The sequence below is a fragment of the Solea senegalensis genome, linkage group LG2 (assembly GCF_019176455.1).
Source record: "Solea senegalensis isolate Sse05_10M linkage group LG2, IFAPA_SoseM_1, whole genome shotgun sequence".
Classification (NCBI taxonomy): Eukaryota; Metazoa; Chordata; class Actinopteri; order Pleuronectiformes; family Soleidae; genus Solea; species Solea senegalensis.
This window is the reverse complement of record NC_058022.1, coordinates 30,659,878-30,677,690: the sequence shown is the minus strand read 5'-3', so window position 1 is coordinate 30,677,690 and position 17,813 is coordinate 30,659,878. Positions and strand designations below refer to the sequence as shown.

The 17,813-nt window shown below is 39.3% G+C and overlaps 2 protein-coding genes across 2 annotated transcripts; both read right to left on the bottom strand.

The window, feature by feature from the left end:
• Positions 1 to 295: 295 nt before the first annotated feature.
• On the bottom strand, positions 296 to 8,838 carry LOC122760765 (double-stranded RNA-specific editase 1-like). The gene is made up of 10 exons (XM_044015950.1): positions 8,689 to 8,838; positions 6,466 to 6,512; positions 4,721 to 5,604; positions 4,440 to 4,554; positions 4,177 to 4,345; positions 3,934 to 4,088; positions 3,657 to 3,828; positions 1,999 to 2,180; positions 1,502 to 1,680; positions 296 to 735 (listed from the first exon to the last, which is right to left on the bottom strand). The coding sequence occupies exons 3-10, from the start codon at positions 5,567 to 5,569 to the stop codon at positions 481 to 483; spliced, it is 2,076 nt and encodes a 691-aa protein (XP_043871885.1). The 5' UTR covers positions 5,570 to 5,604; positions 6,466 to 6,512; positions 8,689 to 8,838; the 3' UTR covers positions 296 to 480.
• Positions 8,839 to 11,426: 2,588 nt separating this feature from the next.
• On the bottom strand, positions 11,427 to 17,806 carry slx9 (SLX9 ribosome biogenesis factor). Its single transcript, XM_044050076.1, has 6 exons — positions 17,057 to 17,806; positions 16,392 to 16,521; positions 13,453 to 13,521; positions 12,725 to 12,902; positions 12,334 to 12,399; positions 11,427 to 12,222 (listed from the first exon to the last, which is right to left on the bottom strand). The coding sequence occupies exons 1-6, from the start codon at positions 17,207 to 17,209 to the stop codon at positions 12,096 to 12,098; spliced, it is 723 nt and encodes a 240-aa protein (XP_043906011.1). The 5' UTR covers positions 17,210 to 17,806; the 3' UTR covers positions 11,427 to 12,095.
• Positions 17,807 to 17,813: the final 7 nt, after the last annotated feature.

The window sequence follows — 17,813 nt, the reverse complement described above, 5'->3', positions numbered from 1 at the left end:
CCACATACTATACTATGACCTTTTTGAGTGATTTTGGACGACATACTAACCTATGACTTTTTTGACTGATTTTGGACCACATACTCAGTAAGGTTGGACGTACTGTATTTTTAGGCTGCAACAAAAATAGGGAGAGGACACAAACAATTATTTATTTACAAAAATGAGGAAAAATAGCTGTCGATGTATGGAGAAAACGGACAACAATCACTACAACTGACTAATTTAAATTTTTGTTCAAAGCATTTGCAAGATTTTCTTAAGTGAGAAATATGAAAATTATCATTAACTGCAGCCCTACTTTAAATACAACTATATCCAACATGACTTAAGTCAAGTCAATTTTATTCACACAGCCTAACATCACAAATACAATTGTATTGTATTTTCCTCAAAGGGCTTTACAGTCTATACAGAAAGTGACACCCTCTGTATTTATGTGAGAGTCTGACATTGTGTGGAGAAAAAATGGGAGAAACCTCAGGAAGAGCCACAGAGGAGGGATCCCTCTGTCAGGCGTGCAGTTGGTGTCACAGGTACAGAAACAAGTTCAGTTGATGGAGTGGACAATGAAAACTGATCCTGCTCTACTGGTTTCTTCATCCACACACCCAGTCCAACTTTCTGGAAGGTTCTGAAGAGAGTCTCTTTAGCGAGGTGATAATCCAGCGCTGCCTTCTTGGCCTCATAGTAGCTGCTGGACGTCGATATTCGGATCCGTAGAGTGGAGGACAGCTGAAGCAGAAGGGAGAAATGTTACAGTGTGTTTGTATTAATAATTCAAATATTAAACGTCCAATGACCATCATGATATTTAGGCCACCCACCTGGATATATTTTGATTTTGTGTCTGTAGAATTGTTAAAAAATGTTCAATGAGTTGTGCCCCTTTTTCCAAGATAACTCTCACTTTCAATATCTGGCAGGTATTCAACCGAGAATCTGACGTCACAAACGTGTGACGCGTTGGATAATCTTGTCTGGTTGTTCTGCAGAAGTCCTGAAGGCTACCATAATGACAAGTATATGGGCACAAAGCTCTATTTCTCTGCTTTCCGCTATCCATCCAACCGGTTTGTGAAAGGCAGGGTCACACCCTGGACAGATTGCCGGTCTAGGAGTTACAGCCATGAGAGGTACGCATGCCAAATCCCGTCACTGGCTAGTCACAGAAGGGTTAAATGCTCACTAAAGGAGATACTTTTAATTATCACTTTTGTTTAGCATATGAGTTTTTGTCATTAAAATATGACTGGTTTGGGCATAATGAAGGCATCTCATAAGTGATTTATGTAGAATAACTGGTAAAGAAAGTTTGTGTTGGACAATATAACTACACAAAATAGCAATATCCTGGTCTGGACATTACATTTATATCACCTGCATTGTACACCAGTGGTGTTTTAATTACATTGACTTTAAATTTTAACAGTGGATGAGCAACAACTCAGCTCTGTGAGTTTCTTTCCCTCTCCAAATTTGAACAGCATTGGAGTCCTACCTTGCAGTGCAGGTTCATCCAGCGCCTGTAGAGGGCGTGTTTACAGAGTCTAGAGGGTCGACCCAGATCGTCTCTTCCTGTGGTAGCATTGATCACCTCCGGCCCTTGATCCCCGACCGTCCAGTTCACACTGAAATGTGGTGCTTTTCCTGGCTGACGAGCCTCGACGTTACTGATTCCTGAGGAGAACAGACTGATGTTTCACTAGTTTCTACCATCATTTTCTGAGAATGCCAAATAAGCTGTCCCTTTAGCAATATTTATAATGTGGACACCACAAAGACAATAAAATACATGTTCCTAAGCCCACCCGCAGAACACAAGGGATAAACTACTTATTCTGATATATGTATCAAACGATTATCAGAACACCGAATACTTCTACTGATGTTAATACCTTCACAAACCAACAGAGGGCAGTCACTGAATTGGAGATGTTCATGCCTTTGTAATGTGTGTGATAATATTCCTATAAAGACAAGTGTGTTTCCTCTCACCACTGAGCAGAGGTCTGTTTAAGCGGAAGGTCTGTGGCAGGTCCTGGATTGGACAGATCCTCTGGTACACGGCTCTGCAGAGGTGGTCAGCGTGGTACAGGCTGCCCAGGATAATGCTGGAGAAGTAAATGGACTCAACGAAGTAATTCAGCAGAGAACCTTGGAGACCGAGCACGTTCCACCTGAAAAGGGAACACACTTTATTACATACATACATTCTAGAAGGAAAGAGACAAGGGCAGATGATTAATTATGCTGCCATGGTGTCAGAGTATTAAACTACACAAAACATCTGAAACCATAGAGGACAACCTAAACTGCTGGATGAATCTCCCACTTTCTATTATAGACAGAATAACATCAGTCTGAATGATCTGAAGCTACTCCCAAATAGATTCAATCACTGGACTCCATAACAAAACACTGTGGAATAATAATCAACAAATACTATACTCTCTCCTTTATAGAAAATCAGTTCAAAATCCCATCCTGTCAACGGCTCTAACGACATAGTGAGAATCACCAAATCCACATTAAACCCCACAAGACACGCTCCTATCAAGCATCGCCTGGATTTTTACCCTTAACAACACACCTCTTAACTTTGTTGCCATAGCATTTGAAAATCTCAATCACAAATAACAATTTGTACCCACCTATATTTAACAAAAGATTAATTATACTCCAAAATCTGGACACAAATTTGTCAAAAAAAGAGACTTTCACCGTGACAAAAAAAACAAATTTACAGGTAACAAGGTAAATCCATAGAAGTAATCTCACCCAACACAAGATAAACAAAATGGGAGTCACCAGACAATTATTATCATGCCAAGTGGCTCCGCCCTCTAATTCATCGCTTCTGGGAAAACAACAAAATATCTGATCTATTGGGATTGCAGCAGTCCATTATGCCTTTCCTTGTTATCTGATTTAAAACCACCATCCAACAACACCAGAGCCACAGATACCACCCGAACCACTGCATTAACTCTCCCTGGAAATGAGCTGCTTAACACTTATTCAGTCATTCTTCGTCAGTAATTGTCATACTATACTGCACTGAATTGAAAAAAATGATAAAAATAATTATATAATTATCTCAAATCTTAATCTTCTAAATAACAACAAGCAATAAAAACTTCATTATCGACCCCATCTTGTTAACTTAATACTTGCACTTGACTCATAATGAGTTCATATAATTTTAATGTATGTCAAACCTTATCTGGAACTGCAGTTTATATCTCAATCAAGGTTATACTAGTTTGGTATTTTTCATTAGTTTTAGTTTCTATTTGGTTTTAATGTTTGCTAGTTTTTATTAGTATTCATTAGTTTTAGTTTTTAAAATATGGGGTATGCAAGATGCAAAAATGTCATAATTAGTATTGTGTGAACTCAACAAAAGATGCAATCTTAAAAATATATTAGAACAGATGATCAATTGGCCTGAAGTGCAAAATGTTTGGTTCGGACTAAAGACGTGCATGAACATAAATAATAAATCATTCTCAGCCAGGAGCTCAATCTCAACAATAAACTCAATAAAAGACTGAGATGAACCAAACACATAGTTTTTGTTTTTATTATTTCATGAGGTTTTGTTAACTATAATAACCTTGGACTCAATATGATGATGTGAATCAAACACACACCTGGTGATCTTGTCACTGCAGGACATGGTGAGCAGCCTCTCGCCCTGATGAACTCCGTCCCACGTTTGACTGATGTCACTGGAGTGGCGAACCAGAACGGTTCCTTCACCGGACTGGATTTTAGTCCGGAGTTGCCCACGAGTCTTTCTGCCTGGCTGCTGTTCTCCTTTATCTGGTGCAGTAAAAAGAAGAGTGGACCTTGTTTGGTGTAGGAGCAGCACAGACTATGATGTTTTTGATTGTGCGCGTTGATAACGACTTCTCTTCGGGAACTCACCGTCCATGGCGGCGTCGTGAGGAGAGAAGATGCGGGCGTCTCCACAGGGCGACGTGCTGATGTACAGGTGGAACTGGATGTTCTCCTTCAGTCTGAAACCACGGTCGTTGTCACATCTGATGAAGATGGATTTCTGGTGCTCCTCTTTGTTGTTACTGGAGACAGAAATTGTGGGGTAAAAAAACATCTGAAAAACATTTTAAAAACAGCCCTGAAAGTGTGCGTCTTTGCACGGTGACTCACCTGAGGAAGAGCTCCAGCTGCGAGTACAGGAATCTGATGAGGGACCTTCGTGCAACAACCTCAGCATGGCAGTCATTCAGGGCCAAACCTCTGTCACTCATGTATTCACCGTTAATACACTTAGTTCCCGTGGACACACATATGACCTGAGCCTTCTTTAAATCTGTGCCTGGATGACAAAATATGAAGATCTAAAGTTACACCTGCCTGAGTACTAGATTTATTTATTTTAGCTCAACTCTCGAGTGGGAACAAAACAATACCTGCCGTCATTACGACACCTGCCAAGACTTTCCGCTGAGCGTGTGGAGATGTGAAATGATCCGTCAGTTTGCTGAACTCGTCAGTGATCAGACGAGAGATGGTGTCTGCCAGGACCTGTGGGGGAGAGACTTTAAAATTAATGTGTGACCAAAAGTAGAATGACGTGATAAAGGGAATTTCTACTTCTTACTCAATTTACGACATTTTTTGATGTTGTCAAAATGTATCCTTATCTAACTGTTTTTCCAGGATCTCCAACCTAAGCACCCTCAACTCTTACCTGTGGCAGGTGGAGCTGCAGTCCCTCTCCCGTTACTGGTCTCCGTGACGGAACCTGATCCAGCTGCATGTTGAACAGAGCAGACAGAGCAGCTTGGGCAGCCCGAGCCTTGGCCAGCCTCTTATTCCGCCCCGAACCCTGGAAACTCTGAGCGTTCACTGTCACTGACACCACAAAGTTCTTTGAGTGACTTTCCCCACTCTCGGACACAAAGTCATACTTGAGACCCGGCTGCAGCTCGTTCAGGATCATCACAGGGTTCTTGCCACTTGTAGAGGTGGAGGGATGTTTTTGGACAGGGGAATGAAACGAGTACTTAAATCCCACTGAGCTGAAGGTACAGATATTGTTGGTAGAGAGGTAAAAGGTGTCTTTTACAGGGGGATATTTCTCAAAAGCATTAAAGAACAAGTCTGGAAAGTCAGTTTGGTCCAAGGTGAAGTCTGTATGAACAGATAGAGTCCTGCTCAGGGTCCTGGGGCCTTCAGATACGGAAGAGAACTGGGCTAATGAGTGCAGGGCTTTCTCTGCTGCATTCAGCTTGGCCTTTTTTTTGGTCGGTCCCGACCCTTCAAACAGCTTCCCGTTGACCTCCACGGTCATGACAAAGACAGGAGTGTGGACCGGCCCGGTTTGAGAGAGCAGTTTGTACTGCAGTCCTGGTTTGATCTCATTCAGCTGCACGAGGGCGCTCTTAGGTGGAACAGGCCGCTTACGCTTCCTGGGCCTGTAACAGGACGTGTGCCCGTTACTGCCCTCAGCTGAGGAACGTTTCCTCCCGGCCCCAGTTCTCCCATTGACGGGTTGAGCAGTGGCAGCGTGTGGAACTGTGGAGAAGAGACTGTCCATTTTCCAGTTTCCCTGAACATCAGAGCTGCATGAACCTGCAGTGTCCAGAAAGAGAGGGAGAGAGTAACCGACAGTGAAATGTAAAATTTGGAGACTTTTGTCCCCTAAGCGGACTGGATAGCTATTAATTCATTACTATGAGTTTTTTTTTTGCATTTGAATGTACTTCCAGTTCTGGGTGAATAAGGCCATTGTTGATGAAATTGTACAATGCATTATAAGAACATTTAATTTAATAAAAAACTATCACCTATATGTAACAACAAGCACAATTAACCAACAGTGTTAATTCAGTAGTTCCTCACAAGAGTATTTCATGGGTTTTAACAACAAAATAAACACTACATTTATTAATTATTTTAAAACTTGACTCTGTTTTGGGGCCATGTTTACAAAACCAATGCAAAAAAATAAAAGCAGCACATTTTTATTCATAAGGAAAAGAACGTGCTTCCAGTTCTGAGTGAATACAGCTATCATGGATGAATCTGCACAAGCCATAACAAGAATGCCAAACCACAACTAATCCAAACAACAGGTTCCTCTTTTCAGAGGTCAGAGTTAGAAAGACCGCAATCCTTGAAAGGATTCTGAAAATAACAAAAAATTATACATTTTTTATTGAAGCACTTCAGACTAAAGACAAGCAGCTACAGTACAACATGTTGAGAGTGGGTAAAAAATACTAAGTTTTCAGAGTAAAAATCTCCCACTTCATGTCCTAACTGAATACTGACAAAGTGAAGAGAACTAAAATAGCTGCCTGGTTCCCATCTTTAGCACAACTAAAGAAAGAAACAGTTTTTCCTGAGTAAGAGGCATGAAAGGACTGCAGTGTTTGAAGAAGAAAACAAAAGCAAACACACATACCATAACTATACTGTACTATACTATACTTGTGATTTCTGCTCCCACCTCTGTTGAATTTGAGGCGATAGGATTCCTAATTGATATGTAGTAAACACAGAAAGACAAAGTCAGATCTAACAAATCTGTCTGCATTTTTCAATCAAATCAGACTTTAAGTTATGACGACTACATACAGAAGCTGTTTTTCTAACATTCACTCTAGACACCGTCTGTTTCAGCACAGTAAGCTCAGGACAAAGTGTCACTGCAACCACACTTCAAAAACTAACTAAAAAAATGAAATAAATCTTGACTTTTCTAGTCGTAATGATCCTTCAGAATAAGCGCGCCGCACTCTTGAGCTTTTACGGTGTTTTTCTTAGTGTTTGGAGATTTTATCTGAGCAGCCACTCAACCGAACGAGACCCCAGAGGGCTGTAGAGTTACACCGGTGCAGAGGTCGTTCGATTGGCTGTCTCTTACACTCGGGGAAAATGTCTGTCTTGATGGACGCAGCGGACACACAAGCCCACGTGCAAACAAACGTACACACAGATTAAGTGTAAAGAACACTGTGTTAACTCCATTTCTGTGTGAAGCTCACTTGGTATTCACCTTTGCTCCCTTCATTCTCTCTTTTCCTCATTCTATTAAGTCTATCATATGGTATCGTAGCTCCCTCTTTTTTGTCTTAACCGTCTGTCGCACTCCCACTGTATCTGTTCTCTTCATTAAAAGAATATATGGTCAAGAACAGTCAACCGTGTGCTAAATAAATGTCTATTTTTATGTAAGGATTACACCATAGACATATCTAATTCAAAAATGTGTGGTTGTATGTTTCTTTAACAATAATAAAGAATCAACTGCACAGTGGGACACAGATTACAGTGAGTATTTCTTCGAGAAAGTTGTTCAGGCCAAACTTTTTAAATCCATATTTGTGTTGTTCTTATTAATCTATCTACAAATACATTATGTACATATAAATGGAACAAAAAAAAATAAAGGACAGATATACAATGACAATTAACTATGACCTTGTCTCTGATATGTGATATTTTATCAAGCACTGAACTAAAATGTCTATTACGTAGAGAAAACAACTGTCTGGATTGTACGTTTAAGAGAAAATTAATTGAAGTGTTATTGTAATTCCAAATAATATTGAGGAGAAAATAACAGACCTCTCTGTGTTTACATAACACACTGTGATAGCTCAAATTAATTTGATTTTTTCTTTCATTTGTAAGGGACAGTTTTGACAAAGACACAGCATCAAAGCATGCTGGGTTTATACATTTCACGTTTGTCATTGTGTTGATCACCCTTGTGTTTATCAAATTCCCTGCAGCCATTTTATTACCCATCGCTGGAGCCATCTCCATAATGGATTTTAAATTTGCCCTCACTGTAAAAACTTCTCCCACTAAAATTTTACTGTGCACTTTTCATGTTTAAACACTGAGTTGCACACTGCAAAATCTCCTTATGACTATTTTAAAAAAAACAAAAACATTTAAATGTTCCACCACTGTTGCTAAGCTCTGAAGTTGGTTTTCTAGATCAGTCTTTAAATATTTTCTTTTGTGAGTTGCTAATAAGATTTCTTTTTTTTCAGGAAAGCACACTGAATATATATGATAACCTGCGTCTCATGAGCTGTGAGCTCTGACTTTCTCTAAATTATTTGCATTATTTACTACTTTACTGCAGTTTTTCACATTGCAAATGTATGTCTATTATTCCAGTTTTAAGGAATTATTTCCATTTCTTCTTTACTGGATGCTGGGTTATCATCCAATCATTCTTTCTTATTTGTTTGCATGCAGGTGTATACACACACATTATTAAATAAAGATATCGACTTGTTTTCTTCTCTTCTTCTACTGATACCTAAAAGTATGTTGTTGTTTGTTGGTAGTGATTATTTAAATGGAAAATGGTTCCAATTTCTTTTCCCTTTTCCTGCTTTCCTCCTAAAGATTTCGAACTTCAAGTAACAATAGAATGTGTACATGTACTTGGTTTGCCTCTTGTTGTTAGCATTACCTAAAGTATTGAATTTAAATTTGATTTTTGGAGTTCTAGAGAAGCTCGTTAATTTTTTTCCCCATGAAATCTCTCTTTATTGTTTAGATTTTGTTGTTTAAAAGATTTGTTTACATGCTTCGGTCCAGTCCTCATCCAAAACAATCATTTCCACTTCTGTCTCACATTGTCCTCTTGACTCTTCCACAAATATATGAAATGATAAAAGTTCCACTTACTGTGATCAAGATGTTGTGGATATCTGGTGAAGCCAATGCACGGTGCACTCTGGAGCCTGGAATCTCTGCAGAACCAGGACCAAGACGTGTTCCTCTGAGGAGTGAAGAAGGAAGCAAACACGTCAGTCTGTTAATTTTCCTCTCTGCCCTCAAAGCTGCACTTCCTGTTGAACAGGAGGAGAAAATGAGACACCAGCAGCAGCAGCAGCAGCAGCACATTACGCACCAACACCACCACACAAAACCACCGTCACCCCAGAGACAAAATCTCTGCATCTGTGGTGGAGTCTCCTAATGTACAGACTCCAGACATTGTATAAAACTGTACGTACAATATTTAAATATAAAAATGTATTATATATTCTAAATTTGTCAAAAACATTCATTGTGTGTAATAATTTAACGATAAACACATTAAATATACAAAGTAATATATCACCTACTTTAGCTTACAATTCAGACATTGTTGACCTTTATCTTGTACACAATTTCTCAACACATTCTCAAATCCATTGAACTATAAGTTAATTTTCAGTTTGTACAACTATACCACTGTAATATACCTGTACTTTTACTGGGAGGGGCTTGGATTTTGGGTACATTTAGAATATAGTGCCCAACGTTATTTGTCAATTTGATACAAAAATAAACATTCCAAGTTGCAACCCATATATAAATCACATGAAATAGACTAAAACAATTGTGTTTTTCGATTGAACTGAGTTTTACTTTACTTTACTTTTAATGTCTATTTTTGTTTGACTTTCAAGACTTTATATTTCTGTTTTACTTATTTTTTTTCCACATTAGCTGCGCTTCTTTTTGTCAAGATGCGACCAATTTAACGCATAGTTTGTGCAGTCCACAAAACACAAGTAACCAAAAACAGCAAAAAAAAGACTTAAAAACTTACAAAGGTTGATAAAAAACTGGAGAAACTCGAGGGAAATAATTGAAAGAAGGTGAAAATATCGTGATAAAATGTCCAGGGCGCAGAGGTTAAGACACAGGTGACGGTGATTGGACGAAAATAGCAAAAACAGGAAGCACCGGCGTGTATACAAACAAAACGGGAAGTACATCATGTGGCTACAAAATAAAACAGGAAGTTAACCATGTGAGACAATCGCGAGTACAAAATTACATTACATTTAGCAGACGCTTTTATCCAAAGCGACTTACAATGGAATTAAATATAATCAGCCAGGGCCCAAATAATACACATTTGTATTATTTTGTATATACAAATACAAATATATATGTATGTATATGTGTATATATATATACACATATATGTATATATGTACATTTGTCTGTGTGTGTGCAGGTTGCTGTGATTGCTGATTGGGAGCACCTGTGACCAATCACCTGATAAAAGCCTTGATTCCAAAACCAATTTGTAATACATGAAAGATTTTTAAATTTAAATAGTTCTGCTGTTTCAACTGAATGGGTTTCATTCTTCCACTGTATGTCATGTAAAATTTGACAACTATGTAATAATTAACTAATAAATCAGTCAGTCAATCAATTAATTAATTAATCAATCAAACATTTCATGTTAACAGAAAACATACACTATTTAGGGTAAGTAACAGTGCTTTTTGTAAACTAAATGATTTTAAAGGACATCAGGTCAATGAAGTCTCTCCACGCTGACAGATTCCATTTGTCAGCGCTGTCTTTTTAAAAATAAAAGACCTGAAATAAAACAGTGCAGGTGAATTATCTAAAGAACGAAGCTCATGGTTCATACATTGTATACTGGTCTGGAATGAGCTCTGATTACTTTTAATTTGACACTGTGCTCTTTACACAGTATCCATTATTAATGAGTCCTAATGGGCTGCAGTCTCTCTGAACCGTCTATTGATTATGTTTTTCTTACCTCCAGTCTAATCATAGAACAGAACGAGGATGTGAGGATCACGTCGCTCACATTTAGACCTTAACATGTAGATGAGCATTTCACAGCAATAATTCATAGTTACCTACCATACCATAGTAACATAGCTCAGACAGAGAAAGTAAAGCTCTACTGTGGAACCTCCATCACCCACTGTGGTCTTCTGAGGGTTTTTTTCCTTCAGTATTTCAGTAAAAAATAGTTTGTTTCACTAACTTTCACAGAAGCGTCACTTGTCCAGACTGCATCCAGGAAACTCTGAGTCGGGAGGTGCAGACACAGGCAGAGTGGCACATGCAGGCACTTGTTTAGGGGAGTGCTGTTGGCAGAGCATGCATTGTGAGCATTGGATGATGACGACCATAGGAATATAAATTTGATTTAAAAACAACTGTGAATTCTTAGGTTTACTTTAATCGATTGACCTTTTGTGGGAGATTCTTGGTGTTTTCAGCCATTGTGCTGCTGTGTGAAGCCTAGGAGGTTTGGCACATGGAGGCCTGTCGTCAGGCACCTGTTTAAGGGAGTGCTGTTAAGCCAAATTCCTTTATTTTGAGCTGTAGAATCAGCTTCAGAAACGTTTCATGGGCACATCTCGGTGTTTTCTGGCACTGTGTGCTCTTCAGCATCATCTGAAATTACGCCACAGGAAAAAACACAAAACGCTACACTGAGAAACAATGGTTTGAATTAAGCATACATTTATATACATTATATTTAAAAGTGACAAACTACAGCTTCACAGATTGTGTGTGGAGGAATTTAAATTCTGATTCCCTAATATTTTCACTGTGATGCAGGGGAAAAAATACACTGAAACAAGGAGGAAAAATGTGTGTTCAGTTGATTTTATTTTCATGTAGCAGAAAATTTCCATACAAACATTTAATTACATGAAAACAAAACCAGTGAAGATGCTGTGGTAAAAATCCTTTGCTTTTTTAAAACTCGATCTCAGTGCAGACTGTGTTGATGTGCTCACTGATACTGTTTGTCCATGGTTTAGCACAGTTGCCGTCATGATTGCCAGCGGGTTACTTGTGCTGGAGCTGATAAGAACAATGAGACACTGAAAATAGATGTGTGAAAACTGTGTTATAGAAACTTGAAGGATTAGTTGACTCCTACGATCACGGCTGAAAATAACGTATCTTCATCTCATAGAACATTATGGAAAATACAGATTTAATGAGCTTATTTTTGTATTGTTTTTTTCTACTTCTACAACCAATAAATACCAAACTCAGCCTAGAAAAAATGCTGTTCAGGGTACATTTGGTGAGAGTCGGTTGCACATCTTTATCTGGGCGCTGTCATTGTCCTTCAGGATGTTTTCTTCAGCTGAGTCGTGACTGACGGGGAGAACCAGGTGTCAGGTTCTTCCCTCTTTTACCAGGGTTGGGTTTCTCTGACACAGTCACGTTCCCTTAGGAATTCAGAGATCTTTAAGTCTGTGAAAGCGCTTGAGACTCACTTTGTTCAGCTGCTGCTGCTGCTGTTGTTAACTGGGATTGTTCTCTTCCTCCTGCCTCATCCTCTTCTTCAGCTGCTCACCGATGTCAACCAGAGGGTTAGTTTTGCCAGAGAAGGTTTTGACTATTGTGCTGAAGTGGCTGCACTCGGTTTCTCTGCAAAAAACAGCAGGACACACGACTGTGAAAAAAATGCTTATTTGAGCGAGAATATGGACTGAAACATGGAGCAAAAGATAGAGATAGAGAGAGGAGAGAGCTGCTTACAGGAGTTTGCGTTTCTGCGATGTTTTCATCTGACTGAAATCTGTCGGCTCGGGCCTTTTCACCGGCCTGAAGAGAGAATGAAGGGCAAAGAGACGAGACAGTGATGACAGAAAACAGAGAGAGAGAGAAGACTGTTACACATCTACTCACCAGTCCATACACACACACCCAGCCACTACAAACACCACACAGACAATTAAACCAACAATAAACCAGTAAACAGCAATAACCCACAAAATAGACCAATAACTAAGCAATAAATAATAGATTCCAGATGTTTGAAAACTCCAGGGTTTCTATTGTTCAGCTGAAATGAATCACGACAAAGAATGTTGATAAATGAAAGATAAATGTTATAATCACACATCGGCTGTCTCGTTGACACACTCACTCTTTGTTTTTCCTGCTCCTGCGGCGCGCAGAGGTCACTGTGGCGGCGGGCGAGCCGATGAGCTGACAGAGCTCCGGCAGAGCATCGGCCAGCGGCCTCAGGTCTCCGACCACCGGCGTCGCCTTCCTGCGAGCCTCGGCCGCCTGCTGCTCCTGGGCCAGTTTGATGGAGCTGATCTCTGAGGAGACACGTGGCGAGACGGCGAGTTACATCACAGGATCAAACACTGGAGCACTGATCATGTGAGCTATGAGGATTTATTTTGAAGATAAAAAATGATGAGGATTGTTTAACACATTTTACAATGGGTGGAAAATAACTGAGTTGCAGTCGTAGTGGGATGGAACTTGAAGAATCCCCACTGGTCTCCGTCTTCTGTCCCAACCCTGAGTCCATGATCGGAATGAAGCTTATATTTCTTCTAATTCCTGAAAGTTGTCAGCACTGGAGCCAGTGTTGGGTTTCAGCAGAGATGAATCTCTCGGCCATTAGCACCTAATTATACGTCTGAAGAGGAGGATATGTGTTGTGTTACTGAGGAATTGATTAGCTCAGCAGAAGGATACACTTACAACACCCAACTGGGGGAAATGATGGTGGAGCTTTATCTGGACAGAGATGGTTTTAGAGGAAGTCGGGGAGTGGATATGGAATTTTAGCACATGGCCATAATTGGGATAATTGTTCTGTTCTTTCAGTACAGTCAGAAAGTGTTAGTATGAACTCACTGTTCAGCCATTTCTCTCTTCTCTCCTTCATCTTCTCTTTCTTTGACTTGAGTTTCTTCTCTTCTGGGCCTGTGAAACACACACACACACACATACACAGTAAGAGGACAGAAACACATATGACACAATCTGATCAAAATGTAAATAAAAATCATGTTTGTTACACAGTTGGAGAATTATGTATCAACAGCTTCATAGTTCATAAATGGTCTAATATGACTGTATCGGAATAATATCTGTAGATACTCGTATTGAACACACAAAAGTGGCATCATGCCATCCATAAAATACGACAGCGCTCACCGCATCCTAAACCACACTTAAAATAATCAGTGAAAGCTTCTACAGATACTTAATGATACTTTAATACTGGGCAGTGAGTAACTGCTACCAATTCAGTACCTCTTATCTGCACTTTTATTGGACATTTTTAAATCTTTCTGCCTTTCTTGGGGATATTTGACTTTCCCTATTACACTCTATACCATATCATCTGTTTAAGGTGGTTTGCTGAATTGTATGTATGAAACTTTCAGTTTCCAAATTTGAAATTTCCAACATTTTAGCAGTAACTAACCCTCCTCATGCCAGTTGTGTACATATTTCCCATATGTCTGGATTGTCAGTGGGAGCTGTTCAGACAGGCTCGTCGTCTCCAGAGAATCCAGCGGGCCTTTATCTGCCACTGCAGCGCTAAATTACACAAGTGTTTATGCTGCTGTTTGCAGCAGGAGAACAAGCAGAGATAGGAATCTGCTGCTGACAATGGATGTGGGTGGAGGTGGAGAAATGTAATCTATCTCGAGGGCTGAGGGGTGAGGGTGTGCGTGTGTGCCTTCCCACTGGAAGCATCGTCTTCCCACTTTCAGGTGAAAGTGATAGCTGTGATTATGGCTGACTGAAGGCCAACACCCCCACACCCACCCAGCTCTATTCAGTTAAGTCCTCAACTGACTCCATGTTGACATTCATGTGCGTGTGTGTGTGTGTGTGTGTGGAATCTATATCTATTGACATTTATATTACAAATGAATTAGAACTAGATTTAATCCCAGATTCTTTATTGATCTTCTAATAAATGTCTGTTTATTGAAATGCAGAATGTCTTGGACTGAGGTTGATGAGAAACAAAAAATTGCAATGTTTTAGATTTTCATTTCCCTTTTTGGATTTACATACAGTAACTGATTGCTTGCAAAGTGTCTGTGCACCTAAAAACACAGTTGCCCAATGAAGGTGTGAGCACGGGAGTTAAACAAATACAGAATTATCCCTTTAAGTTAGGCACTCATGGTTACAAAAACTCTAAGAACAGTTAATGACATTTCAAATTAACAATCACTGTAGGAGCCAAAACCTCAGTATAGTTAATATTTCCGATTTGTTTCATTTATCACCATCGGCGTTGGGCACAGGGATGTGGTAATGCACAATTTTCCGTTGACTGGCACTTAACACTATTAATACACGTTATATATCTTTGGTTTTTTGTACAGTTTGTTTCAGTTTTTTTTTTCAATAAATTGCATAAACTTAAATGGACTTCATGATTACTTTTGTTTTTACGCATGCGACATAGTTAAGGGCCAAACGCATCCTCTTTGTCTAAACTTCCACGTGCCCATGAACAGGTGAATTTATCAATGAAGACCCCATCGCCATGCCCAACACCGGAGGTGATATAAACAAATCAGAAAGCTCCTAGAATATGGTCGAGTGACTTTTTGTCAGTCTCTACTCTCAGTTCTCTCTGTTTTTGCAGCCTTAATCAAGATGGCGCCGTGCCAGGCAGCAGCCTGACGCGGCATCTGCTCTGTCTGTCAGAGGAAACACCAGACTCCCTCTGTTGTGTCACTAACTATTATTTCAATCCCGGATCTAAGTCACATCCAAATCCCTTGCACCACTGCCCCTTCAGTACTTTGCACAAACTGAACACTTACGTTTACGTTTACTCGGTGGTTTTCATTCATAACTTTGCACCAAACTACACACACCTACACTTACATGACATATAAAGTGCTGTTCATGTGTTCGTTTATCTGGTTGTATTTGAATTATTCATTCCTTAATCGTCCTGTATGTATAGGTGGAGTGTATGGCCTTAATATCTTATTCTAATATTTCCATTCTTATTCATCGATCATCTTTAAAATCTTTTTTTACTTCTACTGTAGTCTGATTATGCTGCTGCTGTCACATGGAGACAAGTATGGTCTTTGACACCATCTAGTGGTCGGAAAACAAAAGTGCGACTGAGTGAGCGTTGAAAACAAAAGTTGGATAACATCAAACTTCATGGTCAAAGCAGAAAACATAGTTCACTTGTGATCCCATTTGGACAGAAATGTTAATTTTAAAAATAGTGTATGGATATTTTTTTCTCATACAGTTATCAGAGGATTTATTTCTCGTGTTGTTCAGACAACACTTTTAGGATAGAAATGAAGCTCCAATATGTATGATGCATGTATGTATTTGGCTAAATATTATTTTGATTTTAATTATTTGTCACTTCACTGCGTACACTTTTGAGTATCTACAATTAAGTAGATTTGTCCTGACGTCGGGGAAAAAACTGTTTTCCTAATAAACAAAATATACAAAATGACCTACAACATCAATCACTAAAATGAAATAATTACAATAATCACTACATTAAAACAACTATGAAACATACATGTTTTATAATGAGCAAACAAGTAGTAAATGGAGCAGACCAATCAAATACTTGGTTTGACCTGTAACCTGTCCCTAATAACTAGAATTGAGGGTTCATGTTTGGCAGTTGAGGTAATAACCTGCAATAAACTTAGTGTCAAAACCCTACCAGGGACAATTAACTCATTGTGCTATGTATTAAAATAATGTAGGCTGAATCTACCTTAGATAGACCTACTTGAACTACTCTGGTGAACACTCACCAACACATCACTTACCTTTCTTGGCAATAACAGGTGTAACTGGTGCATCTTTAGTTTCCTCAAACTTCAAGGTTTGAACCAGAGCCTCTGGAGTGATTTTAGTGCCAGCAAAGATTCCAGTGGGGAAGGAGCTCTCTGCTGACGCCTGTGAGGTTCCAGCATGCAGATAGATGAGTACAAGTATCAAACGAATGACTTAATAAAAACATATACATACATAGGTCTACTCTTGCAGATCACAAAGACCATGTTTTCCCACCTCATGTTGCCCTTACCAACTGGAAACTCTCTCACACTAAAGTCCATAGAGAGAAATCTGCATTTTTAGCTTGTGGCAACACAATAAATAAATGTGAATTTATTCTGGTTTGCTTCGTATAACAAAGAAATCTGACATTTAATGGACCAAACTACTTATTGATTAATCAAGAAAATGATCGACAGCTTAATCGAGAATATTTGCTGTTGCCCTAATGACTATTTTTATTATAGAGAAAGACAGTAGTTACAACAGGATCACCGTGAGTTTATTTGTTCCAAAACTACAATTCACAGCAGCAGTGTTTCACCTTGTGCTGAAAACAGCATGCACACGTGCTTTTCTAAAGGTTTTAAGGTTGTGTCCATGTTGTCGGAGATTAATCAGAGTTACTTATGTGTGAAGATTTTTCCAAACAGACCTGTTTGCTTCCCTTGTTGTTTTCTGGAGGTGGAGGAGTAACGCGGTGAGTGCTCGGGGAAATCGGGGGATACACGAAGCAAAGAGGCGCAGTGTCAGGCTTCACTGCCTCCTGGTGAAGCTTCTGACGGACATGTTTAATCTTCCCAACCATCTCTGTTAGTTTCAAAATGTTGTCTAATTTACGGTGAGTGGTTTGTTTTCTCTCCGTCCAGCAACGTGCACGAATGTAAACGGAGCTTCCGCCTTTTCTTCTTCTGTGGTACCGGTGGTAGTCTACACGCGGCGAAGGTACGTTGCTGCCCTCTACAGATCATTCGTGGATCTTCGTTTGAAGAGAGAAATTATATACAGCTTTGGTTGTTTCACAGTGGTAAAAAAAAGACTAGTAGCTGCCTTCTAGAACTACACATCTGTGGGGAAAAAAAACTAAATTTATTGTGCGTTTATTATAATCGTATTCATGATAAAATTATATTTTTTAAGCGACGATCGGAAAAAGCGATACAGTGGCGTGACTGGTGTATCAAGGTTATAAAACCGGTGGAAAACGACAGCGATGAAAGAGTTCCGCCCTCGAACTACTTTTTGCTTGTCCATTGACAGTAAACTTCTTTTTTATCTAACAAAAGGTTTCTAATTGGAATGTTATTGAATCAACAATGGATATATATTTCCAACTCTTTTTTGTGTTATGTAATAATTTTTAACAAATGATAACATTATCGTGAGTGAATGGATCAACGTTCTTCTCAACG